The 26,019-nt window shown below is 48.0% G+C and overlaps 11 protein-coding genes across 11 annotated transcripts; 7 read left to right on the top strand and 4 right to left on the bottom strand.

The window, feature by feature from the left end:
* Positions 1-320: 320 nt before the first annotated feature.
* BJ212DRAFT_1474352 (uncharacterized protein) lies at positions 321-1,922 on the bottom strand (the record flags this gene model as incomplete). Its single annotated transcript, XM_041339076.1, has 6 exons — positions 321-353; positions 407-594; positions 650-884; positions 940-997; positions 1,046-1,082; positions 1,628-1,922. 6 exons carry the CDS (start codon positions 1,920-1,922, stop codon positions 321-323), a joined length of 846 nt encoding a protein of 281 aa, XP_041200019.1.
* Positions 1,923-2,678: 756 nt separating this feature from the next.
* Positions 2,679-4,000, top strand: BJ212DRAFT_1565393 (NADP-dependent oxidoreductase domain-containing protein). Its single transcript, XM_041341951.1, has 2 exons — positions 2,679-3,378; positions 3,432-4,000. The coding sequence occupies exons 1-2, from the start codon at positions 2,716-2,718 to the stop codon at positions 3,672-3,674; spliced, it is 906 nt and encodes a 301-aa protein (XP_041200018.1). The 5' UTR covers positions 2,679-2,715; the 3' UTR covers positions 3,675-4,000.
* Positions 4,001-4,063: 63 nt separating this feature from the next.
* BJ212DRAFT_34914 (Snf7-domain-containing protein) lies at positions 4,064-6,086 on the top strand. Its single transcript, XM_041342987.1, has 6 exons — positions 4,064-4,416; positions 4,479-4,904; positions 4,954-5,081; positions 5,137-5,305; positions 5,362-5,966; positions 6,027-6,086. The coding sequence occupies exons 1-5, from the start codon at positions 4,126-4,128 to the stop codon at positions 5,716-5,718; spliced, it is 1,371 nt and encodes a 456-aa protein (XP_041200017.1). The 5' UTR covers positions 4,064-4,125; the 3' UTR covers positions 5,719-5,966; positions 6,027-6,086.
* Positions 5,454-7,372, top strand: BJ212DRAFT_34952 (uncharacterized protein). The gene is made up of 8 exons (XM_041342989.1): positions 5,454-5,966; positions 6,027-6,292; positions 6,342-6,429; positions 6,504-6,549; positions 6,605-6,775; positions 6,834-6,930; positions 6,986-7,096; positions 7,155-7,372. Exons 1-8 carry the CDS (start codon positions 5,837-5,839, stop codon positions 7,245-7,247), a joined length of 1,002 nt encoding a protein of 333 aa, XP_041200016.1. The 5' UTR covers positions 5,454-5,836; the 3' UTR covers positions 7,248-7,372.
* BJ212DRAFT_34882 (Endonuclease/exonuclease/phosphatase) lies at positions 7,152-8,987 on the bottom strand. The gene is made up of 8 exons (XM_041342983.1): positions 8,879-8,987; positions 8,424-8,821; positions 8,307-8,366; positions 8,178-8,259; positions 7,967-8,127; positions 7,805-7,919; positions 7,527-7,745; positions 7,152-7,470 (listed from the first exon to the last, which is right to left on the bottom strand). The coding sequence occupies exons 2-8, from the start codon at positions 8,793-8,795 to the stop codon at positions 7,346-7,348; spliced, it is 1,134 nt and encodes a 377-aa protein (XP_041200015.1). The 5' UTR covers positions 8,796-8,821; positions 8,879-8,987; the 3' UTR covers positions 7,152-7,345.
* On the top strand, positions 8,888-10,618 carry BJ212DRAFT_1310621 (uncharacterized protein). Its single transcript, XM_041333988.1, has 8 exons — positions 8,888-8,957; positions 9,019-9,248; positions 9,299-9,479; positions 9,532-9,676; positions 9,730-9,845; positions 9,896-10,062; positions 10,116-10,409; positions 10,484-10,618. The coding sequence occupies exons 2-7, from the start codon at positions 9,123-9,125 to the stop codon at positions 10,323-10,325; spliced, it is 945 nt and encodes a 314-aa protein (XP_041200014.1). The 5' UTR covers positions 8,888-8,957; positions 9,019-9,122; the 3' UTR covers positions 10,326-10,409; positions 10,484-10,618.
* Positions 10,619-10,697: 79 nt separating this feature from the next.
* Positions 10,698-12,089, top strand: BJ212DRAFT_1257447 (outer mitochondrial membrane transport complex protein-domain-containing protein; the record flags this gene model as incomplete). Its single annotated transcript, XM_041329856.1, has 5 exons — positions 10,698-10,873; positions 10,925-11,111; positions 11,164-11,409; positions 11,461-11,537; positions 11,588-12,089. 5 exons carry the CDS (start codon positions 10,698-10,700, stop codon positions 12,087-12,089), a joined length of 1,188 nt encoding a protein of 395 aa, XP_041200013.1.
* A 404-nt stretch (positions 12,090-12,493) lies between these two features.
* On the top strand, positions 12,494-14,041 carry BJ212DRAFT_1256979 (TAFII55 protein conserved region-domain-containing protein; the record flags this gene model as incomplete). The annotated part of the gene is made up of 5 exons (XM_041329826.1): positions 12,494-12,976; positions 13,026-13,175; positions 13,230-13,302; positions 13,357-13,775; positions 13,826-14,041. 5 exons carry the CDS (start codon positions 12,494-12,496, stop codon positions 14,039-14,041), a joined length of 1,341 nt encoding a protein of 446 aa, XP_041200012.1.
* Positions 14,042-14,126: 85 nt separating this feature from the next.
* BJ212DRAFT_1452110 (Gaa1-like GPI transamidase component) lies at positions 14,127-16,348 on the bottom strand (the record flags this gene model as incomplete). Its single annotated transcript, XM_041338835.1, has 10 exons — positions 14,127-14,549; positions 14,604-14,973; positions 15,025-15,096; positions 15,147-15,426; positions 15,479-15,580; positions 15,636-15,737; positions 15,789-15,948; positions 15,995-16,079; positions 16,134-16,228; positions 16,277-16,348. The coding sequence occupies 10 exons, from the start codon at positions 16,346-16,348 to the stop codon at positions 14,127-14,129; spliced, it is 1,761 nt and encodes a 586-aa protein (XP_041200011.1).
* Positions 16,349-16,669: 321 nt separating this feature from the next.
* Positions 16,670-21,629, top strand: BJ212DRAFT_34473 (cysteine proteinase). Its single transcript, XM_041342967.1, has 24 exons — positions 16,670-17,217; positions 17,284-17,375; positions 17,442-17,480; positions 17,532-17,609; positions 17,660-17,787; positions 17,837-17,921; positions 17,971-18,066; positions 18,122-18,189; positions 18,245-18,422; positions 18,477-18,562; positions 18,610-18,723; positions 18,772-18,849; positions 18,901-18,957; positions 19,009-19,233; positions 19,283-19,370; positions 19,423-19,611; positions 19,661-19,760; positions 19,810-19,917; positions 19,968-20,110; positions 20,167-20,307; positions 20,355-20,623; positions 20,676-20,792; positions 20,849-21,101; positions 21,149-21,629. The coding sequence occupies exons 1-24, from the start codon at positions 16,830-16,832 to the stop codon at positions 21,527-21,529; spliced, it is 3,501 nt and encodes a 1,166-aa protein (XP_041200010.1). The 5' UTR covers positions 16,670-16,829; the 3' UTR covers positions 21,530-21,629.
* BJ212DRAFT_34444 (uncharacterized protein) lies at positions 21,612-25,686 on the bottom strand. Its single transcript, XM_041342965.1, has 8 exons — positions 24,852-25,686; positions 23,435-24,792; positions 23,244-23,380; positions 23,145-23,189; positions 22,730-23,086; positions 22,506-22,678; positions 21,928-22,453; positions 21,612-21,836 (listed from the first exon to the last, which is right to left on the bottom strand). Exons 1-8 carry the CDS (start codon positions 25,565-25,567, stop codon positions 21,813-21,815), a joined length of 3,336 nt encoding a protein of 1,111 aa, XP_041200009.1. The 5' UTR covers positions 25,568-25,686; the 3' UTR covers positions 21,612-21,812.
* Between the last annotated feature and the right edge of the window lie 333 nt (positions 25,687-26,019).

Raw genomic sequence — 26,019 nt, 5'->3', positions numbered from 1 at the left:
GTGTTGTTGCTGAAGATGACTTTGTACAGATGCTCACGAACGCAGTATGAGTTGATTGGTGCATTCTGCCAGGGGGCACGTGGGTATTGTGCGGACCTTGTTATGCCAGAATGTTTGTGATGGCAAAATGTATTTCATCCATAAGCCATACCGGATGGATATGACCTTTTGGCCCATCAGAGATGCAGATGCTGACAGATAAGGGAATGTATCACTCTCGCGTGAGGGCAAATTGTCAGGCGCGAATTTAATGTTTGCATCATGAAAAACCTGTGTTCGACCGTGTTCAACACTCACTGTCATTACATTACATGATAACGTCATGGAGACATGGCACCGCCAAATGTTTCTACCTGTAAGACTTTCAACTGACTCGATAATTTCTTCCAGGTTCCACAACAAAAACCTCAGTATCTCCATTGTCGGTCCTCAACACATGGCACACCTGCAACTTGCTCCGTTTCCAGGTGTTGAAGTTCTTTGATGTGATTTCAAAGAACTCAGGCTGCCCATTCTCGCCGATGTTAGTGATGCTAACAGCGATTTTCTCCCCAGTGTCGTTGACAATGGTGACTTCATTCATATTCAAGTTGCCTGCTCATGTGTCCGAAATGATCATTATGAATTCCCTTTATACGTCCGAACGCACCGTGACTTTCAACGATTTGATAAGTTTTTCCGGGCTCCACAACAAGAACCTCAGTTTTTCCATTGTCGGCCCTTAACACATAGCACACTTGCAATTTGTTCCGTTTCCAGGTGTTGGGGTTCTTTGACGCAATTTCATAGAATCCGGGTTGCCCACTGTCACTGGTGTTAGTGATGCTAACAGTGATTTTCTCCTTTGTGTTGTTGACGATTGTAATGTTGCTCATGTTACCTGCCTGTAGCATCGTATAGTCAGGATGATTATGATGAACTTCCTTTATCTGAACGCACCTCAAAGATCGGTGTAGTAGAAATATTCCACGCGAGACTTGGACAGAAACAAGATATTCTAGAGAACGAGTGAGACAAGATAGAAGATCTAAACTGAGGGACTCACTTGATCAGAGTAATCGAAGGAGTGATGAGGGGACGGACTGCTTAATTTCATATCTTAATTTATAATGATGTGCCGGGCCTAGTAAAAATACAGGCCAGGCCCATCCAGAGCCTAGAGGGCTTTGGCCTAGGGATCCACACAGGTAAACCCCCGAGTATCGAAGGTTGTACCCAGACCCATACCTGGCAAAAACACGTACCCGCTCCAAGGCCCGTACGGGTTTTTCTGCGGGTGTTGCCAACTCAGACCCGTACCCGCACCCGTGCAGGGTTTACCCGCGGGTAACACATACAGATATGTAGTATGGAATTAATATTAGAAAAATGCAGATTGTATTCTATGAGTAGATACATGAACAAAATGCACCTGTAGCGCTCGCCGACGTGACCTTGTTTGGCTGTGGTTTGGGCCGCTTGGTACAGGCAGCCGTCATCCGTCATCACTTGTCATCGAGTGGATGGTTTCATGTTGTTGCCGATGAAAGAAGGCGGAAGACGAGGGGTAATGATCGAGTTTTTGTTGTTCTGGTCTCCCAAGAAGTAGCCCGTTACTTGATGATGTGAAACAGAGAGGTACACGCACTTCCCCTGAATTTGCGCTTGGTCTTCCAGGTTTGGCTGCAGTGCACAAGTCTTGGGAGTCCATGGGATGTGCTACCCGCATCCTTCATGCAATCATAGTGCTCAAAGAACTGGAATTGAGGGGGCTCTGTTACCTTGCATACAAGTGATGAGCTAAGCAGTTCTCGATATGGCACCGAGTCGGGCGCCTGCAATAAGTCATCGCCTCTTCTATCCTTAGTACATTGCTGAATATATGCAGCAAGGTAATAGGAACTGAGGGTATCGGATGTAGGAAGTTTCTGGATGGGAGGCATTGTATCGTGCCCAGCTACTGCGCGAGGAGAGGCAAGTTGTATCTGAGAAGTAGTATGTGTTTTGACTTAGGTTCTGAGTAGTATAGTATTAGCGTGATACAAGTCAAGCAGCTGTGGTAGTTCACACAGCGATCAGCTTCCATCGGAGAATTCCGTCATTATTCTTATACTACCTAAATTCTCCGCCACTCGGATATATCCGATACTCAGATGAGTCGGTGTCATTTGATTGCTCGCTCATATCGTACTTCACAATTGCAACAGTATGTAGTATGAGAGGACTGAAAAAGTTGCTATAATTCGAGGAAACCCATGGTCAAAGCACAGGATTACTAAGCGTTGGGGTACCGTCCTTTAAAATTGCACCAGGATGACGCGGTCATAGTCATTCTACAGAGTAGGGCACTTCGTCTGAGATCTGAGGTCCTAGATGATATGCACCAAAATAATGATGATATTAGATTGTGTAGATCAAAACAACAAAATTTTCAAATGTTGGTACACCTGGTGACCGAAGCATCCAAGAAGCTAGGATGGCCGGCCAAAGGGTGAACCGTACTCATCTGAGGTACTACGAGATGAAAGATTGCCAGTAGTACAGACAATCGAACATGTGGTATACAAGCACCTGGAAGTTGTTAAAAAATGTTGGAGGGAAAGTAAGCCCAAAGTTAAATACACGTGTTTCTTTAGGGCTGGTCTATCAATTATTATATCACGCCTCGGCACGCGTATAGGAGATTTATCATAGCGTGTGCCTCATCGCTGAGAATATAGACCATCTCACGGTGGTATGGCAATCGTGGGGACGGTGCATCTTAATTGCGTTATCGCACTCCATAGGTCACCAGTCATGTTACGGAGATCCGCTTCATTAGTGCCACTAGTACTAAAGTGCTTCGAGAGACCGAATTTAAAGCATCACACAGTAATTGGGTTCCGTTCAAGCCACTTTGCAGGTTCATCATCCATAATGACCATATCTACACTCCCTCTGAATGACGGGTACCAGGTCCCCTGGATAGCTTTTGGCACCGGTACTGCGCTCTATCAAAAGGACGCTGAGGAGGCCATCCGCCTTGCTATTGACAATGGCTTTACGCATCTCGATGGTGCGCAAGTCTATGCCAACGAGGACACGTTGGGGAATGGGGTATTAGCTTCTGGGAAGTCCAGGTCCGAGCTCTTCATAACGACGAAGCTCGGAAAATTGCAACCTGGTGCAACTCCCAAGAGTGCACTCCAGGAGTCCTTGAAGCAGATAAAAGTGGATTATGTCGATTTATACCTTATCCACCAACCCAGCAACCACGTCGGGAAGCTAAAGGAGACCTGGAAAGGGATGGAAGAGGCTCAGAAGGCGGGCTTAACCAAGTCTATTGGAGTTTCTAACTTCACTGCTGACCACCTGAAGAGTATATTGGAAATTGCCACTATACCCCCCGCAGTCAACCAGGTTGGTTTTATGAGCCCGTCGGTGTGATAGTCCTTATTTAACCATATCAATAGGTTGAGGCTCATCCATATGTATGGAAAGCGTTGCAGCCGAATCTTGCCATCCACGACCAATACAAAATCGTTACGTCGTCGTATGGTGGTTTGTCACCTCTTTTCCGTGGAAAAGGTGGCCCACTAGACCCCGTGGTCGAGCAAATCCGCGCTCGCTTGGAAAAAACTCGTGGCGCCCCTGTGTCTGATGGTCAGGTGTTGAACAAATGGCTTCAACAGAAAGGCGTTCTTGTGGTAACGTAAGATTTAATCCCCACATTCACCAGTTATGGTTTTCTAATGCTTACGTCATCGTAGGACCTCGTCGAAAGCCGAACGCATCAGGGAATACCTTGACACTCAGAACGTACCAGAGCTTACACCCGAGGAGATCGCCCTTATAGACACTACTGGGGGAAAACTTCACCAAAGATACTTCGTAAGTTTGGAGCTTGACGATGACTCACGTTCTCCTGCTCATCTTCCATTTCAGCCTGGAAACTGGCCGCCCGAGTAAGTCGGCGATTATTGTGGCAGGACTTGGAATGGTTTCATCCGAGAGAGTAGATCTCACTTGTAACCTGTAGGAGTTTAAAGTAATAGTGAATCACGTGACTTTGAGCACAATTGAGTCGCAACTCAAGTGGATTGTGGGCCGTGGCTTTCGCTATATCTATATAAAAGTTCCTTGCATTCATCTGTGTTGTCAACAACCATGTCATCTCTAGCTCTGTCTGCACTGCCAAGCTACGTATCAACATCAAAATCTCGTCTACACTCGCTGTATTCCGATATCCACAGACAGAAACATTCCAACCCTTCTTCTTTCCATGCATATGTTGACTGGTGGCATGGCACGCTCAAGGATTTCATTTCGCGAGGTTGGCAGGGAAGTGACGGGCCTGACGGAACAAGCAACAAACTTATCCTAGGGGCACGAAGAACGCTGGTGGATAAGTTGCGCTATGAAGGTGTTGGCAAGCCTCTCGGCCTCGGAACTACCATAGTGCGTCATTACGCAGCTCTTAGATTTTTTGGTATTCGACTCACGGCACTGCACTAGTAAAGGCTGAGATGCAACGAAGTAACGATTTAGTACTACTCTCCCAATTTCTTACTTCACAGCAATCTGTGTACGACCCTGGCTGGTTCCCATACCGAATTGCGTCCTTCGTGGTCGGAAAACCACTATGGTGGGCTATGGAGCAGCTTGACATAGTTCGCTCAGAAGACTCTTATACAGAAGCTGAGACATGGAAGAAGATAGAAGGGGACTACGTCATGCTTGGGCTTGTCGTACAGGCAGCTGATACCCTTGAAACTCTGCGAGACGGCATCGGACTCAGCCCAGCTGACAACCTGTATACTTTCGAAGATTTTCGCAGGGAATTTGGGGTCAAGGTCTTACCCGGAGTCGTGCTGAGCGAGATAGATACAAAAGTCCTGATCAAATTTCTCGAACGGGAAAAACGAGTGGTTATACAGAATGGCGATGTAGGTATTTCAGTCGTATATCTTATCTGCTGGCTGATATCACTTTGAGGTCATTAAATTTGTGACAGCGACCCATGATCGAGAAATCACTGCTGTGGATCGAGGTATTCTTCAGCTTAAGACAGCAGTGAGAAATCTCCATGAGCAGGTGGATAGCATCCAGAATAAAATTGATCAGTAAGGAGCATGTTTTTCCACAGCAAGTCGTCGAATAACGCATGTATACATCTAGGACCACCTCAAATATCTCAAACGCCCTGCGTCAGCAGCGCAAGTCAATTGCACTAGCAGAGTTGCGGTTTAAGAAACATCTGGATGACCTGCTTTCAAAGCGTCTGGGATCCCTTAATAATCTAGAGTCAACATTGATTAGTGTTGAGACGGCTGCGGGTGATGTGGAAGTGAGTTAATCCTCCTCTTCTGTAAATTCCGCGTTGCTCATCAGTAACCTCTTCAGATTATGAAGACGTATGAGAGTTCGACGGCAACATTAAAAGCAATCCTTAGCCACCCCTCCCTTCAACGCGACAAGATTGAAGAGACAATGGATGCGCTTGCGACATCGACTGCTGATGCACGTGAGATAGACGATGCTATCAGAATGGGCGGAGACATGGCTGCAGTAGACACGGGCATAGATGACATGGAACTAGAAGCCGAACTAAACGCGTTGGTGGAAGAGACAGAGAAGGAGAGAGCTGAGGCGGCTGAACAGGTGGTTGTGGAGAAGCTTCATGGCATTGGAGTTCATATCCCAGAAGGTGCACCAATACAGGCTGAGGGAGCGCCCAGGCGGATGGCAGAGGCAGCATAAGAGGACACCTTGCTATAAATAGTGTACAATGTTCCTAACTTGATGACCTTATGACCTGGTCCTACAAGCTCAGGCTGTTTCATTCCCTGTTTAACACCGTCTCGCACATTTACAATCAATGGCACCCATTCGTTTGCGGCACCCCAAGGGCATCACGACGTTGCAGATTGACCTCGATAATGCTCTAGTTCAAGATCTTCAGCAGGAGATATTTGGAGTGTCTGAAATCCCACCATCGCAACAAGGACGTATGTACTATGCAAGCGCGTGTAACAAGTACATTTAACCGTCATTTTTGTGCATGTTAGTCAGGTCGGGGTACCCACCACGATCGCTCACAATTATCCCAGAGCTTCCGCTTTCGAGTCTGGGATTAAAGTCCGGCGATCAGATCATCGTAAACCAGAACATTTCGAGCTCGGTGCGCGCCCCGGCACCTTCCCCACCCAAGGCCAAGCCAGTGTCCTCCCAGTCACCTCAAGCCTCTTTGTCGCAACCAAATTCAAGCAGGCTCGCACCGAGGAGTAGCGGTCCAGACTATGTTGACACACCAAACGGTGTGTTAGTGCACAGGGTAAGGTAACGCGTTCCTATGTTGATCGGTCATCTGTCACGCGCCATAGATCGTGCCAGACGATAACTCGTGTCTGTTTTCGTCGATCGCCCTCATTTTCGAGCAAGATTCCCGCAAGGCGCAAAAGATACGGCAAGGTCAGCCATATGATCACATCGGTTCAGAATCCGCCAGATTGACTGATCGGCGATCCCTACATAAGTCGTGGCAGATGGCATCCGAGCAGACATGGAAACCTACAACGAAGCTATTCTGGGGTAACTGGCATCACTGCATACTACAGTGTAATACCGAGTTGATTCGAATTTGCAGCTTGAGCCGAGATGCATACATTGCCACCATTGTGAAGCCTGCGACATGGGGAGGTGCAATTGAACTTGGAATCCTCGCCAAGCATTATGGCACGGAGATTGCATCTATTGATGTCGAAACCGGAAGATTTGATCGATTTGAGCCTCCATTAGAGGCGAGCACGGGCAACCGGTAGGCACCCTGTGTGGCCCTCAGTGTTTAGAAGCACATCTGACGTATTGGTACGCAGTTGCATCGTGATTTATTCTGGCATTCATTATGATGCCGCGTCATTAGCGCCCATGGCTGACGCTCCGCCTGAATGGCACCAGACCGTCTTTCCGATCGTGAGCGTATCAGTCTCGTACACGCCATTCTAGAGTTAACCACCCCTGATATTAGATTTCCGCGGACGAAGATGATCCGGTTTTATCTGCTGCTAAAGAATTAGCTACTATCCTGCGGGGAAAGAAAGCGTATACTAACACTGCAACGTTTGATATCAAGTGTGAAGTAAGCAGGCAATTTCATCGAATGATCTGCACAACGGATAATTGACGCATCCGCACAGGACTGTGGCAAGGGATTGAAAGGCGAGAAGGATGCGAGAATGCACGCCCAGGAGACGGGCCATGTACGATTCGGAGAATATGCGGATTCTTGATTTGTCCATATCACCACCCTTATGTCTTATGTATTTCACTAGGAAACCGCGACGTGCGGAAGATAGCGGATATTCACATATCGCGAATGCTACAGAGTTTAGCCTCCCGTAACGACGTCGCTCTCTATTTCCATCACCACTGGCACATGATCTGATGCGCCATAGATCTCACTTCTGATCTCGCACATCTTGACCTTTTCCACTAGTCGCTCGCTCACCACGACTGTGTAAACGGATGCTGATTTAAGATCAACCACCTAGCAGAGACTGGCAACTTACACATATCCAATCTCCAACCAAGGCCTTTGGTCCGGCAATTAAAACGGTACGAGAAATATGTGTAGTGTTTGTCTTCTGGATGATTCTGCCTCCAGACATCAACAAATTTGCCAACTCCAGCAGCAGATGCAGGAGGGTTGAGAATATTTTGAAACGCTTCGGTTTCATCTTTTGTATATCCAGGTGTCTTGTTCCAATTTGACTTTGCATTTGCCAAGTCTGAATATAAAAATGTAAGATACACTGAGCCAAAACCGCCGACGATGTGAATCGTGCACCTATTGCAGTTGGCGCGACATTGAGGTCACCCATCCATATGACAGGTTTCTTCTTGTCTAGATCCTGGATATATGCGGTGAAGTGCTCATTCCATACGTTCTTCTCTTTTAGGGTCTGGAATAGGTGAATAAGTGTGCACGCCATATATCTGATGATCTAACCTTGAGCCCCTGACCAGCATTCGTCACATATGTGGCTACAATATAACAACCAGAAAATTCCACCGTGATGATACGACCCTTGACGCTGCTTGGGTCTGGATGTCCCGGAAGCTTTGTGTCTACAGATAGAGGCTTGTGCTTGGAAAGCACGGCTGTTCCTGCTGCGTCGAGTTGAAATTAGGGAAGCGGGGAGCCAATGAAGGTCATTTACAGTATGTCTTCTTGGAAGATATAGCCCAGGTACAATGAGGGAATCGCGACGTCAGGAATGGGTCTACAGGGACTTCGTTTACCTAATATGAGAGTATTAGCAAGACTAGGACTAGAACTTGGTATGTACCTTGGTCTCTGTTAGCACAAGAACGTCTGGATCCTCCGCCTCAACATAGAATTTGAATCCCTGATGGATACAACAGATGATTAGGAAGTCAGCACAATATGAGTCCAATGAGCGCACTTTCTTAGAAGCCGATGCAAGCGAACAAATATTCCACGTTGACAGGCGAACTGTGCCTGCTATCCGAGGTGGAAAACTGATGTTGACAGGTAGTACTTTGTTAGTAGGCTGGCCGTTGGTGGCAACGGCGGACTCTGGCAAGTCTTTTGATACTTTGGCCTTCTTTGAAGTAGACTGTGTGGCTTCATTATCCGATTGTGACTCGGATGCCGCTTTACGCTTTGCTGCAGTTTTATTTTTGGGTGGCATTATTTGGCGGGTCAAGAAAGACGCGTGAAGTTGGCGAGATAGTGGTGAAGCTGGTCGTCGGCCAATAGTGGACAATGCACAAAGTTGTGGATTGTGGAGGCTAAGTCGCGTCAACAATGCCATGAACCCGAGTGGAAGTTCTGTCTTTCCTAATCGAGCATAATTGTGGGCGCATATTTGGGGTGCTTAAAACCAACCATGCCTACCAGGCCTTTTGCAACTTAAACTTTCGCGCTTTGGACAAGTCTAAGAGCAGCAGCTTTATTTCTGTAACATAGTCTGTGTGTAAGCTACGCCAAAGCTATCAGTGCCAATCTAGTTATAAACGGTCCATCTTCACTTTCAGGCTCTCGACACGACGCGACACAACCTTCATTTCTGGACCCTGGTGCTTACGGTCCTTAATTAACTTATCATCCCTGTCCTCAAACACGGTCAGCATCACGCAACATGCTCACGCATCGTGGCTTCTCTGCATGTATAATCTCCGAGGGCAAACCGATTCCAGAGTATCTTGTCGCTGTTGCCGAAAATCCAAACACAATCTCGTGTTGGATCCCAAGTGAGGTGGGAAAGGTAACTCGATTCGTTCATCTAATCTCGACGTGCCTCACCGATCCCACCAGACTTTTTCGGTATACTGGAGAGACGAAGGAACAAGGATGCATTCATGCGCGTTTATTACGCTTGACGGATTCGTAGTTCCCGGTCGGTTCTTGTTTGGCGAAGGGGAGGCTTGGAGGAATGGCGTAAGATCAGGTCCGCAAACAGAAAGACCCTTCATGTTCGCACAGAGGCCAAGCTCAAGTAAGTCATGACAAACAATCAGTACATTAGCACCAAGGCTCATATTCAACAGGTACAAGCGGGGAAAGCATGAAGGATGCTGGATCCATCATGCTCAAGATTAAACTTGTCACGCTGGATGGGTCGAAGGCAGCAAATCCACTGCAGAGTATTCCAGATTTGAACTCGCAAAGTCACCCAGGCGATCACTGTGTTGGGTGCGCACAAGTAGACTCCGTTGATATTTTCGTGTCTGACAAAATTTTCAAAGGTACGGCCAGGAGAAGAACACGTACATGCAATCACCCATGACGTGGAAGGTGAAGCCATCCGACCAGCACGGTAATAGGTCCCATGTTACCTTTCTGTTCCGGTACAGGTCTCCCGGTGAGTTTGGAGTTCCTCGTGAAGATTCACCCTAATAGCAACGATGGCAGGGTGGCTGATGGCGCAAGGAATAATATCTGCTGAACTGCATGTGCCAAGAAGTCTTCCTGCGAAGCGACGGGTCGCCAGCGCGCCCGTTGCGCAATTGATTAACGCGCCGATGACCCCGAGCCCAAGTCCTCCCAACTCAAGAAAGGCTGAACGGTCTGAGCGACTTGTCAGTGTGGTTGTTTCACCGTACCATCCAACTCACATTCGTCTGTCCTGTAGAACGCAGAACTAAAGAATGGCTTCTCTCCCGGTCAAGGTCCAGTGCGGCCTGCACTCAGTGCCAGGACCGTGAGCGTCGGGGGCCGGGGAAGGCACGACAAATGTGCAGGGGAAATACTACTCGATTTTCAAGTTGGTCCTCCACTCGACCCACAGTGCGCCTCAGGAGTCGGACAGCACAGCAGTAGGTTGGACGGAGCCGAGCGATGAGATGTGATTTGAGCGAGAGCATATGATTTCGTTCTGTTGTTTGTTTCGATGTGCTGTCTGATGTCTATTTCTTGGAGAATATTTCTGTTATGATAATTAGGGCGTTCGTGCAAAGTCTGTAAAATGGTTAACCATGCGTCTGGAATGTCATGACTTACATACAACCTCAGGGAAACATGGTATGGAAGGCGTTTCAATGCAAATTACAGAGGAAGGGATGCTGGAACCTGTGTTCACAACAAGGGATAGTCATAGCGCAATGGCAAAGCGAAAGTATTTGGATTTGTGTGTACATGTTGAATCCTAAAGCCGTTCGACAAACAATGCCGGTCAATTAAATAGTACATAACCTTCTGCCTTCTCGGATGTATGATGTCTACGGCAGCTACACAACCAACCTTATGCACGCTGCATATTTGGCCTTCTAGATGGAATCTCCCATCTATTGACCCCACATGTATTGCAGCAGTTTTCTACCTGCAACTGACCATTCCAGGGAAATTCGAAGTTGTAGAATGTACTAACCCCGACGTGTCCCCTAGCGGTGCGTCTATATGCCTTATTGCTTGGGCTTATATCTCATAGCACGCTGCAGGAAGGCTTCCCTTCCTCATACATGGCCATGCCATAGTGTCATCCCTCCCAGCCATCATTTCCTTCGTTTCCTCGCTGGCAAAGTCTACCTCATCAGGTGCAAGGGATCTCGACGCGTCCCTAAATGCACCACAAAGAGCAAAGCGAACCGCTTGGTGCTCGCATGTTGAGGCGAATATTGGGGACCTCGTGGTGAGTACATACATGACATATGCAGAACGTTTAATGGTTGACATTCCCGTAGGCATATTCGTTCTATTCTTTGGACGACAACTTCTGGAAACTCACAAATCCCACTATGGCATCTATGCTTCCAATTCCGCAACGCTACTATGTGCCTGGACGTATACGTGAAATGCATCGACCACGCCTAGAGGCTGCAGGTCTGTGGACACAGGCAGCCTCTGAAGCAGAGAAAGACTCCTTTGGGAAACGACAGAAGAAAGACGACCCCAAAGACGAGTATGCGCGCGCTTTTGAACGGGACAAAGTGAAATACTCTTCGTCTGCCTAGACGGACCTGATGTTTACTACCTTACAGGTATCTACGCAAGCGAAGACATCGTTTGCTCTTTATGCAAAGTTACTGAATGGGCAGAAGTTTTTCTTTGGGGAGCGGTGAGTAAGACCAGCGTTTTTACCTTTGTATTGTCTGAGCTCGCTATTAGGCCGAAGACTCTTGATGTTTACCTAGCCTCGCACATTCTCCTGTTGCTTGATCCGCCATTCCCGGACCAATTAATGCGAAGTATTCTAGAGGAGTCATACCCGACGCTCGTAGAGCATGCGCACAATGTGCGGACAGAAGTCTCACAAATGCCGCGCCAGTATCTTGTCGTTTCTGCGCAAAAACAGTCGTTGCTGTCGTTGATACCACGACCCCTGAGTAACCCTCCCAAAATGAGGAGCGAGATGGATGAAGTAGACCTTCGATTTCGTAGCATGAGATGGATATGGTTTGCCCTTGCTTTTGGCGGCGTGGCGTGCTACGCTGCTCAACTCTGGATAAAGGTCACCGTCGTGAGGGCCAATGGGAGACATCGACGTGTGCAGAGGCGTGGGGCCGACCAAGAACATGAAGCGGTGGTTACGGATGAAGAAGGCGAAGAAGAAGGTGGCGAAGAGGAAGATGAAGATGAAGATGAGGGTGTTCAGGACGGGGACGAGTAGGGTGATCCTACTAGTCTCTGGATGCGCTTGTGGATCGACTTGGTGCACTGTATTCGTAATGTGATGATGCTCGCCTCATTCATAAACCCATGGCGGCGGTACCTCGTGTATCTCTAAGTCTCGCGCAGTTCTATCCTGATTCCGTTGCTTAACCATGCAGGATCCTGTACAAGAATTAATCTCGAGTATACATTGTGACCGTCACATCTGGTGTGACGGAAATGATTTGGACGACATTGAGCCAACTTTGAGCGACCATCGACCACATCATGGATGACGACCTTATAGTCGTGGATGATATTGACGAACAACAAGCCGGCCCATCTACCGTCAATGGCGCTAAGCCGATCCCTCCAACTCAACCGCAGAGAACACGGCCCCTTCGTGCCGCCGCAGAACATGCAATGGCTACAACCCTTCGCCTAAGGGGCACCCCCGAGCCTTCCGAGCGAACGACGCGCTCATCATTAGCAAAGAACCGGCCCCAACCAAAGCTAAAACTCAAGCTCAGCGATAAAGCAGCTGCGCAGGCTCCCGGAATGTCATTCCTGGGCTCATATGATCGGGAGTTGGACTCAGATGATGAGGACCTTGCTTTTGAAGAACAATTCATCATCCGTATGCCGCCTGGGGAGGATTGTGAAAAGTTACGCAAGATGGTTTCCTCTAGGGAAGTGGGGAATGATGTATGGTTTAAATTCAAAGGCGAGTGGCCTCTTTCTCTGACAATGGTCGGGTTGCTCGAACTTTACCTAGACTCCCGCCGAGGAGTCTTCCATATTGGCAATACCTTGTATTCCTTCAAGCTTGTTGATCTTCCGTGTATCATTGAAGCTCAGAAGACCTTGGACAACAAGCAAATGTTCAAAGTAGCAGACATATGTCAGGTTACTTGTCTCGCTTATCCTGTCGTATGTTCCACTAACGTGCCTGTAGATGCTTGTGGTTGAAAACCGCATTCCCAATGAGGAGTCGTTCACAACAACTCGTAATGTGAATGTCGATGAATTCATCTGGCCGCACGGTATCACGCCGCCGTTGCACCAAGTTCGCAAACGACGGTTTCGAAAGAGGGTTAACAAGAGGGTACGTCCCCCGTATTGTCATTTTCATACGCGTGATTTCCACGTTGCCAAGTAGACCATTGAAAGTGTCGAGGAGGCGGTCGAGCGGTTGTTGGCCACAGATGAACTTGCTTCAGAGGTCAAATATGGTATGATCATCATTCTTCAGAGTTGGGGTGTGTTTTGAGATGCCCTGCGGCTAGATGTCCTGGAAAATGTCAACCCAGATCTTTCTGACTCAGAATTCATCGAACGAGATGAGCCCATGGATGCACCTACACCGGGTGTCGTTGGCTCGGAGGCAGGCGATGCTCCTACACCAGGACCAGACTTCGGGGGAGATGAGGGAGAAGCTGAGGAAGCAGAAGAAGATGAAGGCGAAGGCGACATCGACGAAGATCTCGCCGCAGAACTAGATCTTGCCCTTGGTGATGAAGATGACGAGGGTGAGGGTGATGACGAGGAGGATGACGAAGAGGATGAAAGTGAGGAAGAAGATGAGGACGACGATGACGAAGAAGCGCAGGAGAGGAAGTTGTTGAATGAAGAAATCAGGGACCTTCAAGCTGCCGTGTTGAAGAAGCAAACTGAAATTGCCAGCTCTGCAAATCCTCTGATCAAGGTATTTATTTCTACACTGTTTTCATGTTTCGAATCTCATGTTGCTTCTAGAAACGGTTTGAGGATGCACTACGGAAATTATCAGCTGACCTTGAGATGAAGGTTGCCCAGAGAGACGAGATGAAAGAGAGACAACGGCGGAAGAGGGAGGGTATTGCACCAGAAGATCCAGACACAGACCCTGAGGGACCTACTCAGGAAGACGTAGATCAAACAATGGGAGATCTATTTGGGTCCGATGACCACGCCGCAATGGACATTGGTTAACACGGTACTACACACTCATTACGCTGTGGTTGCTTTGCATTTTAACTCCATCGCTTGTACGTTCTGACATTACGCTGCCATTGATCTATAACCCCTGTAGACATACAATAGCAGCTTGCATGACGAGGGGGGCGTACACGATACATATGAACGGCGCGAACCATACACCTAGCACCTCCCAATTCCAGATCGCGCTTTCAACCTCTCCAGGTACCAATACTAACCAGCCCCATCCTAGCATACAGTAGCCAGCATATCGCAAACGGGAGGTCACCGTGCTCGAGGATGTATATGACGTCGCCAGAGGGACACCCATGGTTATAGCAAGCATGGCGGCGAGGGAAAAGTTTAGTAGGGACATGATAGATATCACTGTCGATGCTAGGCATAAATTCGACGCTTTCAGGAGCATTGAAGTTGGAGCTGCTTCCGGACCGTTTGCTGAAAGTAGTGGGAGGAGCATTGGAGGTATCACAGACACAACGGCAAAAATAGCTGGCGCAAGAAACTATGGGACGGATGGGGTCAGTGTATAGCACCGACAGGTAGTCAAACAACTAACCGAAGGATACTCAGCAAACCATCGACTGCAAACTAGGTTGAATACGAGAACTCCTAAAACATGAGTTATCACCACAACGATAAGCGCAGACACCAAGGGTCGTCGCCTGTTTCTCCATGTGCCTTTCGTGGGGCTAGGCTTCTCAGTCTCATTGCCTTTCGAAGAGGCCTGAGTTATTTCGCAAACCCACCCCGCAGTCACCCACTCGCCAAGGCCTTTGAATAACATGGCAACGCTGACGAGGATGGCGCTCGGGAGAAACATGCCAATCTTCATGAAAGTCCCAGGGCTGGTTAAGATATAAAAGAAGAAGGAAGCGTGTAAACGCTCTAAAAGGTTATTCATTGTTCTGAGCGTGGACTCGACAATTCTAGCAGGTGTTACTGTAGTTGGGAGTGATAGATAAATTATGGTTACTCACCTTCCTAGTGCATGGAACCCATGCGGTCCGTCTGCTGGAACGGCAAACAAGGTGATAGCGTCGATACGGAATCTAAATCAAGTCAGTATCCCCATACTAGCTACTAAGAACAGCAAAATTACTGATGCATTAGGCCATGCACCCCACTGCACATGCCGCGAGCCTGGTAGCCGATGTGTCGGACTACATTCCGCATGCGATACCCGTATTGCTGAAGTTGTGGACTCTGCTGAATAAAAAGCGGAACCCATGACGGAAAAGCGCTCTGTTCCGGCAATCGATCAACAGAATCTGACGGCTCCAGGTGATCGTACACTGTCATTGGAACGCCGCCTGTATAATGTGAGATTAGTCGGAAAGAATTGATGAGGTCCTGATTTGGGAGACGTCCGTTCAAACCCTCTGTAGGCATCCGTGAGTAATCAGAGAATAAGATGGCAGGTGTTTCGCCCACCATGGAAGACACCAAGGTGCGAAAAAGAATGACTACTATAGTCAATATTCAAAGCAGTCCAAATGACCCCCGAAGTGTGCTCGAGAGGGTCTGTATGAAGATCTAGTGGGCAAGAAAATGAAGGCTAAGTTGACTCTGCAGATGCAAAACGACATACTCGACGGTATTGTGCCGTGGTATGCATTCAGCCACGCATGCATTCCATGAAGGTAGTCGTCGCTGATGATAAAGATGATATCTTTCGCCCATAAAGAATAATCTATCAAGCATGTTGCATATCGCGGATTTGGAAGCCACTCAATAACCCTACCTTTAAAAAATGCAGCGAGGGATAATACAGTAGATGTCCCACGCAAATTCAGTGCGCCGTGCCCTGCCCTGCTTAACCATGATGCACTGATCACCATCGCTTCTGTTCCAGCGGCTCGAGGCGATGACATTACAGCATACACATTGTTGCCTGAGACGGTCTGGCAAATGATTATAACAAACTGACTGCTGATCAAGAAAACTCACTCCTTTACTGGTACTGAAACTATAATTCTGTATGGAAGCAGCAAGGCCAAGCTTACTGAATTCAGTCCTAAAGAATTCTGCTCTTCTGTCGAAGACATTAGCTATGACAGTCGAATATCCGAAGAGGAGAATGTCATACTGTTCACTCGTGAGATTTCGTTCTCGAATACCATCCAGTTGGTATAGCTGCAAGTCTGCTGTGTGAACATCGCCCCAGTTCCAATATGTATTGACCTGTAGCTGCATTAGCTCATGTGGCAAGCAACCAATATGCACACGTACTTGCGCTGGCTGAAGCGCATTCTCGTCTATGTATGTTCCTTGGGAGAGCAACGGTATAGGGATAAGCAACATCCACACATATCCAATGATGAACAAGGTGGTCCTGCACAACTTCAGCGAGAGAGCGAACAAGGGAGACTTCACTAACGTCAACTTTGTTAAATTATGGTGGATATAGGCAGCCGCCTGTCTTCGCCGTCGAAGTCTTGCAACATTCGCGTCTGGCCTCCTGGGGCGCCTTAGGAAACCTCGTATTCTGTCCATGGAGTCACGGTGGTGACTAGTCACAAGTATCCTGGAGACGCGTGAAGATGGGACACGTTTATGCAATGAACAAGTCAGAGCATAGAGATCTGTGGTTTCAAGCAAAGAGCACCAGTTACGTAACGTGGTCGAGTTTGTTAGCGCGGAACCTTCGGCGGAACCAGATTATTTGAGTTTATGGAAGTCAAGTTACTCCTCCCTGTTTCCGGGTTCAACTCGTCCACGTTTCTTTCTTCTCCCTCCATCATCTTCATAGCCAAATCCGCTTTTCAGCTTCCATTAACCGGTCATGCCTCCGAAGCGCAAACATCGCTCGTCACCGGCTCCTAAGGGACTCGCTGCAGGGGAACAACTTAAACGAGGCAAATTACCTGGCAGCGATCCATGGGGTTGGGTTGGCACGGAGGTCACCTGTTCCTCTCAGATCACCTTGGAACATCACCTTATGTCGTGTGGCCTTTCTCGGAGGAGTAACAACCCGCTCTGTGCCAACAAGTACGCTCACAAGCCAGAGAAGCAGAGCAGCCCTGCTCCCAAGCGTGAATCCGCAGGTGGCGAGCTGGGAGACGACGTCATTGTTGTCTCCGATGATGAACCACCACCATGCAGTAAGAAGTTGTGCAAGAACAACCCCAATTGTTTGAATTACCTCGGGCAAGAGACGTGGAAAGACGAAGGTGAGTTTACGAACTACCAACGCGACTTTCTACATCGCAAGATTAACACACATGTTATGGACCTAGACAAAGCCAGGGAATTATTCTTGAAGGCATCTGACTTAGGGTTCAACCCAGTGCTCGACGCCCGAGATCCCGAACTTCCTGTTGGCTTAAAGGTAAAACAAATTTATATCGTGCTCTTTGAGATTGTACAACCAGTCATACTCACATATGCAATTCAGAACCTTGGCGCGACGTGCTATGCGAACGCCTTCATTCAAGTAGGTATCTTTTCGCTTCATCATCTCGAACTGATTAGAATAAGCGCCAAGGTATGGTTCCGAGACCTGGCTTTTCGCAATGGTGTCTATATGTGTCAGCCTTCACAAGATAAGGAGGACGTATTTGAGGTTGGTGAGCAGATGATAAATGAGCGCATATAAATCAAACTTGCGCCTAGGATTCGCCCATATTTCAGTTACAAGTGACGTTTACCGCATTGCAGGAATGCACGCAAAATGTCTTTAATCCTGAAAAACTTGCCGAAAGCTTAAAGCTTTCAACCTCAGAACAGCAAGACGCTCAAGAGTCAGTCATTATTAGTTAACTTTGAACAAATCCCTCACAAATTAAACAGATTCTCAAAGCTTTTTATGTCTCACCTCGATGCTGAATTCCAGAAACAGTCATCACCATCTTTAAGATCACTTGTATCCAATCAGGTAGATCCTCTCCTTGACTAATGTGCTCAATACACTTATGTCGCTAAAGTTTCAAGGGGAGCAAGTATACGGCACGATTTGTGGCAATTGTCACAATAAGTCTGAACGGTCTACGGACTTTCTTGAACTTGAAATAAATATTGAGGTTATTGATGCCCTTCACATGCTCATTCTTGCGGGCTAATGCAGCCTTCGCTCAGAACAACGCTCGGCTGGAGGACCGTATTGCCGCTCTTCTGCAGGACGAGAAACTCACTGGTGACAACAAGTTCGTGAAGAGGTGGACTGTCTATTCGAATACATCACTCACGCGTGCTCACCAGGTACCTGTGTTCGAGATGCGAGTCGCTTCAGGATGCCACACGGTATACTGAGTTGCGAAACCTTCCCCCTGTACTCCATTTCTCCCTCTTACGATTTGTTTACGACTTTGCCTCCATGGAGCGCAAGAAGTCTAAGCACAATCTTCTGTTCCCAACGACGCTTGACATGGACCAATTTGTAGGCTCTGCTGCCGCCCGAAGAGTAACGAGTAACGACAAAAGTGCCAGAAAGAACATCTATGAGCTCAGAGGCGTTCTATTACACAAGGGACCGAGTGCATATCACGGTCACTATGAGGCTCAAGTTTTGGATACCGCGTGAGTGACTCGACGAGTGCTCGCGTGACGTATTGAAGATGGCACAGATCGAATACGTGGTTTCAGTTTGACGACGAAAACGTCACGAAGATTGATTCACTCGGAGAGAGGAGATATACTGGCCGCGATATAGTTGATGTTTTGAACGGGAACCCCAAGAAGTATGTGTGGTCAAATTATCGAAAAATCGAACTAAACGATTGGGGCAGGGGAAGCACTGGAAATTCCCGTGGACGTCCCGCAAAGAAAAGGCGGCGGATCGATGATAGTGACGATGACGTTGTCGAGTAAGTTCGCGAAAGTTTTATTGGCAAGGTCTTTTTGAACCTGATTAGCAGAGTTTCGTCACCACCCACGGAACCTAAGATCCCTGAGGCAAAACAGCACGGTCTTGAGTACTGAATACACTTGTCGCTGAAGTGTCACTGATTTAGTCTCTTGTCCAGGGATATCTTTTTATCGAAAGATGTCTATATGCTTATTTATGTCCGCAAGGATGTTTCATCCCCAGACAACGTCAACTGGGCAGCAGCTACCGTTGCTAGTCAAGAATCCGAGCATATAGCCACGACAGCTGATGCTGGAAGTTTTTCCCCTCCCCCACGCGCTCAGGAGGTTGTAAATAGTCTGAATGCAGCTCATGACATGGCCTGTGATGCATATGCAAAGAGGCAAGCCAGTTCGATACTCGAAACGACTTCTTCTTATCATGTGTTTTAGGGAAAAAGAAGCAAAGGAACATTTTAATGAGTTGCTCAAGAAAATGAAAGATATCTATTCTTCTTGGAGCGTCAATTCTATGGATGAGGTGTTTGATTTCCTCCATTTTATATGTTCACATTGTTTATGATCGCTTCCAGGACTCCGTCATTATAAGCCGTCAAGCTCTCGAACGATGGTTGTCTGAACCTTTTGCCAAGCCGAAAACCAGACCTAAGGGTGGAGAGGAACCAGAGACCACACGCGAGATTTTGCCAACTTCAGATATCCTTTGCCAGCACGACGCCCTAGATCCCCAAAGAGCTAACAATATGAAGCGTGTCTCTGCTGTGAGTCCATTAAGCAATCTCCTGTGTTGTACTAAATCCAAAATTTTAGAGCGCCTATGAGAAGCTCGCTGAGTTTGGCGAGTCCGAAATTTCTCCGGTATGCCAGGTGTATAACGTTTGTGAGATTTGTGTCAGGGAATCATTCATAGGCATGTTTGAGTCTCATTTTTCCGCAATTTTTCTTCATTGCCCAAATAGAAAAACTGTATCAAGTCGAACATCCTCGACTGGTAGCACAGTTCGATGCGGTTTGTGATGAAACTCCTGATCAACCCGGCTACTGGATATCGAAGAATTGGCTCAAAGGTGCTCATTGTCGTATGATAGTATGCGTGCGTCACTAATACCATCCACAGACTGGCGATTGCAGAAGCCCAAGATGCACATACTGCTGCAAGGAGATATGCCACCCGATGCCCCAGAGTATCTTGGGCATGTTGTGTGCGAACATGGTCAACTGTCGCTGGTGTCTACAGCACGAAAGAGCATATCCACCAAGGTAGCACCGTTCTATTTATCCCGTGGGGGGATAACATTGCTAAACACGGTCACAAGGCCGGTGACATTATTAAAGGCTTGTTCCCTCAGTGGGTACCACGCTCGACTCAAGAAGAGCTTTGTGCTGTTTGTGAGGCAACCATAAATATGTCCAGGGAAGATAAGCGTGAGCTACGGAGGAAAGCTGAAGACGAGAAGGTGTGTGGAAGGTGGGCTTGATGAGCTTAGCGGCTGACATTGTACAGGCACGGCTACGTCACATGCACGACAACGCCCTAACAGGAAACACTCTGCTTCTCGAGAATGTCCCTTGTGCTATTCTGCCCGCACATTTCGTGCGTTTGTGGAGAAAGTGGGTCACTCGGCCAACAGATGGTCCACGTCCCGAAGGAGTCAATAATTCACAATTCCTGTGTGAGCATGGGCACCTTCTTTTCGATCCTAATTGTCCAAACGATTGGGACACGTCTATTGCGGTTGTACAAATGACAGAGTGGATGCTACTAGCAGATTTGTGTGTGGTACTTGAATGTCACGATATGCCCGGCTGATTTTTCCGATTATAGGTATCCATGCATCTTCCCCATCACACTGGAGAAGAAACTTGTCGAAAATCCACCAAACGTATTTGACACCAAGTTTGAGCACGATATCCCTGTGTGTCATGACTGTCGTTCAAAGAGGTGGGCACTCCTGACTATTCCAGCTCCTGTTATTTCGATACGGATACCTCACACAGGCGGTCTAACTATGATGTTGCCGAGATCACTGTTCGGCTGTTGAGCGGGAAAAACGCATCCAAAGATGTTGTAACACAAGAGAACAAAAGCCATAAATCTGAGGAGAATGGTCAGCACCCTCAAATGGCATATGGATCTAATAGGACCTTTGGTACGCGGCAGTCAAAGCGCATACGCGAATCCAAGGATGGTGTGGAAAAGAAACGGATCACTGTTTCCAAATCGACTACAGTGAAGGACATCAAAGTGATGGTTAGTGCCTGTTTTGTATGTTGATTGTTCCTTGACTTTCGTCACAGTTATATGAAGCGCTCAAGATCCCAACAATCTGTCAACGACTGTCCCACCGTGGCCAGGAACTTGACGATAGTTCGGTCACCGTCGCAACTCTTGGACTCCTTATCAACGATGTCCTCGATCTTCGGGAAGAGGCAGAAGACGACGAGAATGCAACAACAGATGACGTCACTCGTGCAAAGAAAAGGCGCAAGGAAGAGCGAGGTTTCGGTGGCACCCTGTTGGCTTCGTCACATCCAAACATCGTTGCAGATGCTACTGTAAGCTCTGAAGGGGAGCTGCAGTCTGACCATGAGTCCCCCCAGATCTGTCGGGTATGCGATCTGCAGAACCCTCCAAACAGACAGCAGTGCAGATTTTGTCAGGAAGATTTGAGACTCTGAGGAACGCGATTTCTCAGTATCATATAGAAGTACATATAATGCTTATTCGACCTTCTTTTACACTCTGGAGTCACGATAATGATTGAATGCCGTGCCGGATCTCTATAGGAGATGATGAAGTAAGTGAGATAAGCAGATAACCCAACGACACATAATGAGTCCCAAAACCCTAAATGAGATATGCTAAGAATCGCGGAGCATCATGATAGTTGACCAAAATTTGATAAGCTACCAGAAGACATAGCAGATGGATAATGAACGACACCAACACTGGATTGAGCGGTCATGGTTGCTGGATATGATGGGGCTAGAGGTAGTGTTCCGGCAGAGTGGGAATGCAGAGAGTTCATGGGCATTGATCGTTGAGCGGAATCGAGCATCGCTGAAAATGGACTTACTGGAGCTCTAATCTGCTGTTGCAACAAGGAACTTGCCGTCATCAGGACGTCAACCTCGTTGGATAACGGTCCAGTGATTTCGACAGCCTGTGCAACGGCTGATTGCGTGGCAACTGACACTTCATTAACAGTCACCTGTGTAGCAGCATCAGGTGGGGGAGTGAAACCCGCGGAGATCTGACTCGCAACAGCAGCAGAGCGATCCGCAACTACTTGGCGCGCGGCCTGGAATACGACCTGTTGTGCCGCTGCTGCTAATACAGTAGTTGCCTGTGGGCCAATCTCCGACCGTTGTTGACCAGTCACTTCTTGGTCGAACGCTTGTGCGGTAATTGTCAACACATGCTGTTGCTTCGCGAGGGCCTGCAGCTCAGGGCCGGGCTCGCCTGGTATCGCGGAAGAGATTATTTGGGACTGAGCTTCTTGAGCGACACGCTGAGCAGCTGACGTCAGCACTTGAATCACTTGCGCATCACGCGTGGCAACTGGTGACACCAGACCAGACGATGGTTGGGACCTTAACGGCCTGGAATGGAACACGTGAGAGTGGACGTCCTTAAATACGGACTGACACTGACCTGGGAGATGCCTGAGGAACTGTGGAATCAGTTGCCACCCGACGTGGCTTGTGCATCTCCCCATTCATAGAACCGCGACGCGAGGCAGAGAACGAGGTGTCAAGGTTCGAGACAGGCACAATATTAAGATGGAAGGTCTGCGTCAGCAGCTCTTCTTGCCCATCTTGAACATACTACGCCGCTGGCGTTAGATAATAATGGACGTCTACACAGATGAAACGTACACGGGCCACAACCGTGATGTCACAGCTCTCTGCGTCCGGAGGAGGCGTTCCTGACAGCACATCGTCTTCCCAAAATAGCCAGGATGGGAGGGACGGCGAGGTGTACGTAACTATCAAATTTGATCGCGACGCCTGTGGATCCCATATACGAGGTGCCCAAGACCACCGAAGGCCAACGTAAGCAACACCAGGCGGTGAGCCAGCCACTTTCCGATGAAAAGGGCGAAAAGTCCAAGTGCCATCATGAGGGCTCTTCTTTGCATCTATGTTCCAAATATGATTACCCTTAGACTTGGTCTTTTTACCATCCTCGTTGAAGCGCGAGATATACGGTTGGTTCCATAGGTAGTTGCGGATCTGCACGAAATCAAAGTTCAGTCAGGTTATCATCAGATGATCGATCTCATGGGCTAGCCTTCTTCATAGGAATTTTCTCTTCTGGGTAACCTTGTTTGGCCAGCTGCATGAGCGTCAATGTCTCATCGATCACCTCGTGTTTCCAAAGATTACACACCTCTTCCAAAAATGCATTTGTGAAAGCCTGTATCCGGAATTTAAATGGTCGAAAATCAGGTGACTCATCTAGACGTTGCATTTTCTTTGCCATTAATGTTTGATGTATCGGCTCCCCTTTCGCATCGGTGGCATCCACTACAGGAAAGGAGGTTATATTAATGATAGAAATGATTCGGAGGAAGTACTCACAATTTGAACAAATACTATTCAAGAACTCGAAGAAGATACGGTCAACTTCCGCGCGATATTCTTGCGGAACTTCATTGCTGTGCCCTTGCGTTGATGTCGGAGACAAATTCTCTGTAGATTGTCGTGTAACGAGAGAACATGAACGAACGTCATACCCCGTGACAGTGCGAGATGAACTTGAATGGTGAGAAATCGTCCTCAATCCTGAGGACTCAGGCGGGCTGTGCGAGACATCGGACTCGTCATGTTCTCCTTCAAGAGATGAAGTTGGACTATGCGACCCAAGCGATTGTGCAGTAGGCGGTGCTGAATTCAAAAAATCAAGGGCATTGGAGGGAGTTACCTCGGATATTCCGAACGCCAATGGATTTACATTGCTAGTCGTGAAAGAGCTGGATCTAGAAACCCTGCCAATTGGCGGGGTAATGCCCGAGCCGGTATTCGTGAGAGAACGTGGCTGTGAAGATGATGAAGGGAATGTTCCGGTTGTTGAAAATGGGAGTGGTCCGAGAGGCGAGTTATTGCTGGGTATCGAATGAAAATTGATGCCGGCGTTGAGGGAACTACCCGAAAGTGAATGCTGATGGCTGCGATGAGGTAATGTGGCAGCACTGTCTGACCACGAGGTCCGGACGGTGGGGGGAGGGGGGAAATGAGCAGAATGTGGCATGGTTGTCGATAGCGGTGACGTTGAAATGAATTCCGTAGATGAGGGAGGCGGTGCTGAAGATATGGGTATCGAAAAGCCCATGGATGCGGCGGGCGGTTGATGTGAAATTAAACCGTACCCTGCTATGGGAGGTTGACCTGCGGAGCTTGTTGGCCGGGAAGCTGAATCTGCAGACGCGTTTGCAGGAGCATATGAAGCCGCAGATCGTATGTCAGTCATGGGGGCCGCAACAGCAGAAGAGAAGGGCTGTTGGCTGGACACTGGTGGAGGGATGATATGAAGTGGCGTGTCCTCTTGCGGCTCACGCTTTGGCGCCTTGATAACACGGTCACCGGCCATCGACGAAGCACATCGTTTCCGAGACATGTCTGCAAGATCACCATTACTTTGACCATCCATAGTACCTAAGTCTGCTGCAGAGGAAAAGTGCATGCCCGACGCCAATTGCTCTTGCGTTAGAGGAACTACGCCATGTGTGGACGGGGAAACGTTGGAATTTGCGCCCAACAAAGAAAAGCGTCGAGGCGAAGGATTGCGTGATATGGCTGGGGTATCCGCAATTTTTGTGGCAGCAATAAGCTCGGAGACCAGTGTAATAGTCTTCTTGAGCTCATCAATTCTGACGTTGGCCTCAAGACCCTGACCACGAGAACATGCTGTACTTGCTGATTGCGCGGTGTGCGCAATACTGCGTATTTACCCAACACAATTATTCTTAGTCTTGAAGCAGAAAATACGAGAACTTACGTTTTAAGTATGTCTCCGACGACCAGTAAGTGTGAGTCACCGGGTGTCTCTGGCGAGCTGTCGCGCCCACTGAACAAATCAGGCACGTCTGGGGGGGGAAAGATAAAACCTGGGTCTTGTGTCGGTTTTGACGAGCTATTGCTTAAAGGGGGAAACGCCAGCTCAGAAGCTGGATTGCCCAAAGCCCCCGGAGACCCTGAAGAATCCAACGCCCCGGCATGCACAGATTGGATCATAGACTGTCCATTGACCATGATGGACGAGGTACTCATGGTATATGCAGATGACACGCCATGGACGGCGGATGAAGGACCGCTGGAGCCCGAGGTGGCGCTTTGCGGGGAGTGAAGGGTAAGATGACTATCCATTCTCGACATTGAGCTGTATGAGATATTTCGACAAGGAAAATCAGAAATAAAGCCAGGTGCTGGTGCACGCGATGAGGTAGTTGTATCAAGTACATCCATTGAATGCATTCCAGTGGAAGAAGGAGAGGTATCTGCAAGAGAGAGGTGGAGAGCGTTAGGGTCCGCCGGTCGTTGGAAGATGGAAATAGCTTCACGCGGGGTATGAGACATGGTATTTTGTATAAGAGGATCCTTAGGGCGTTGAGGAACGAGAGGTTGGTAACCTAGAGAAAGGGTATTCGATGGCGATTGGAGGGAGCTAGTGTCCATCTGAACATTTGGGTCCCGCGTATCATGAAGGGACATCATTGATCAAGGAAATGTGCTTCGGAACCAGTGGGCAGCCGCTGACAGCAAAGTTCCTGGGAGATCCGTTATGGAAGACTAAGGCAAAAGATATAGAGAGCAGAAGATCAAGGCGTGATTTTCTATAGAAAGAAATGGTACGGCGACAAGAGCGTCCAGAGGTTGAAAGCAACGGAAAACCTTTGAAGAGAAAGATTGCGATTGTTGCTCCGAAATGCTTATAGACTGCCCGAATTTTAAGCTACTGACTGTCAGTGAGATTCACGACGGAATAAGATGAATGCAAGAAGCGTTTTATGAGGATGAAAGGACACAAGAAATAAAAGCGCGGCTTTATCCAATAGTAGTAGCAAGACACAAGAAAGTGAAGAACATGCAGATTGCATGCACTTGTCCAATGTCACGATTAAACTGTCACAGGCACAACATCATAATTATACCAAAATAAATGTAAT

This window comes from Suillus subaureus, assembly GCF_016647635.1.
Source record: "Suillus subaureus strain MN1 chromosome Unknown BJ212scaffold_1, whole genome shotgun sequence".
In the NCBI taxonomy this organism is placed as follows: domain Eukaryota; kingdom Fungi; phylum Basidiomycota; class Agaricomycetes; order Boletales; family Suillaceae; genus Suillus; species Suillus subaureus.
The sequence above is the reverse complement of the archived record's forward strand: the minus strand, read 5'-3'. Positions and strand labels throughout refer to the sequence as shown.

Bases quoted from the DNA above. Each gene is read 5' to 3' on its own strand.
- BJ212DRAFT_34444 (XM_041342965.1), bottom strand. From the start codon at position 25,567: ATGATGTCCCTTCATGATACGCGGGACCCAAATGTTCAGATGGACACT. The intron at 23,190-23,243 runs GTGTGTAATCTT...ACGCTCATGCAG, and splicing joins CAAATGCATTTTTGGAAGAG to CTGGCCAAACAAGGTTACCC. The intron at 23,087-23,144 runs GCTAGCCCATGA...GATTTCGTGCAG, and splicing joins AGAAAATTCCTATGAAGAAG to ATCCGCAACTACCTATGGAA.
- BJ212DRAFT_1310621 (XM_041333988.1), top strand. From the start codon at position 9,123: ATGCTCACGCATCGTGGCTTCTCTGCATGTATAATCTCCGAGGGCAAA. The intron at 9,249-9,298 runs GTAACTCGATTC...CGATCCCACCAG, and splicing joins TCCCAAGTGAGGTGGGAAAG to ACTTTTTCGGTATACTGGAG. The intron at 9,480-9,531 runs GTAAGTCATGAC...CATATTCAACAG, and splicing joins CGCACAGAGGCCAAGCTCAA to GTACAAGCGGGGAAAGCATG.
- BJ212DRAFT_34952 (XM_041342989.1), top strand. From the start codon at position 5,837: ATGGCACCCATTCGTTTGCGGCACCCCAAGGGCATCACGACGTTGCAG. The intron at 6,430-6,503 runs GTCAGCCATATG...AAGTCGTGGCAG, and splicing joins GGCGCAAAAGATACGGCAAG to ATGGCATCCGAGCAGACATG. The intron at 6,776-6,833 runs GTAGGCACCCTG...ATTGGTACGCAG, and splicing joins GAGGCGAGCACGGGCAACCG to TTGCATCGTGATTTATTCTG.
- BJ212DRAFT_34882 (XM_041342983.1), bottom strand. From the start codon at position 8,795: ATGGCATTGTTGACGCGACTTAGCCTCCACAATCCACAACTTTGTGCA. The intron at 8,128-8,177 runs GTAAATGACCTT...AACTCGACGCAG, and splicing joins ATCTTCCAAGAAGACATACT to CAGGAACAGCCGTGCTTTCC. The intron at 7,471-7,526 runs GTAAGTTGCCAG...CCGTTTACACAG, and splicing joins TGGTTGGAGATTGGATATGT to TCGTGGTGAGCGAGCGACTA.
- BJ212DRAFT_1565393 (XM_041341951.1), top strand. From the start codon at position 2,716: ATGGCAATCGTGGGGACGGTGCATCTTAATTGCGTTATCGCACTCCAT. The intron at 3,379-3,431 runs GTTGGTTTTATG...CCATATCAATAG, and splicing joins TACCCCCCGCAGTCAACCAG to GTTGAGGCTCATCCATATGT.
- BJ212DRAFT_34473 (XM_041342967.1), top strand. From the start codon at position 16,830: ATGCCTCCGAAGCGCAAACATCGCTCGTCACCGGCTCCTAAGGGACTC. The intron at 18,850-18,900 runs GTAAGTTCGCGA...CCTGATTAGCAG, and splicing joins AGTGACGATGACGTTGTCGA to AGTTTCGTCACCACCCACGG. The intron at 18,958-19,008 runs GTACTGAATACA...TCTCTTGTCCAG, and splicing joins GCAAAACAGCACGGTCTTGA to GGATATCTTTTTATCGAAAG.
- BJ212DRAFT_34914 (XM_041342987.1), top strand. From the start codon at position 4,126: ATGTCATCTCTAGCTCTGTCTGCACTGCCAAGCTACGTATCAACATCA. The intron at 4,417-4,478 runs GTGCGTCATTAC...GCACTAGTAAAG, and splicing joins TCGGCCTCGGAACTACCATA to GCTGAGATGCAACGAAGTAA. The intron at 5,082-5,136 runs GTAAGGAGCATG...GTATACATCTAG, and splicing joins ATCCAGAATAAAATTGATCA to GACCACCTCAAATATCTCAA.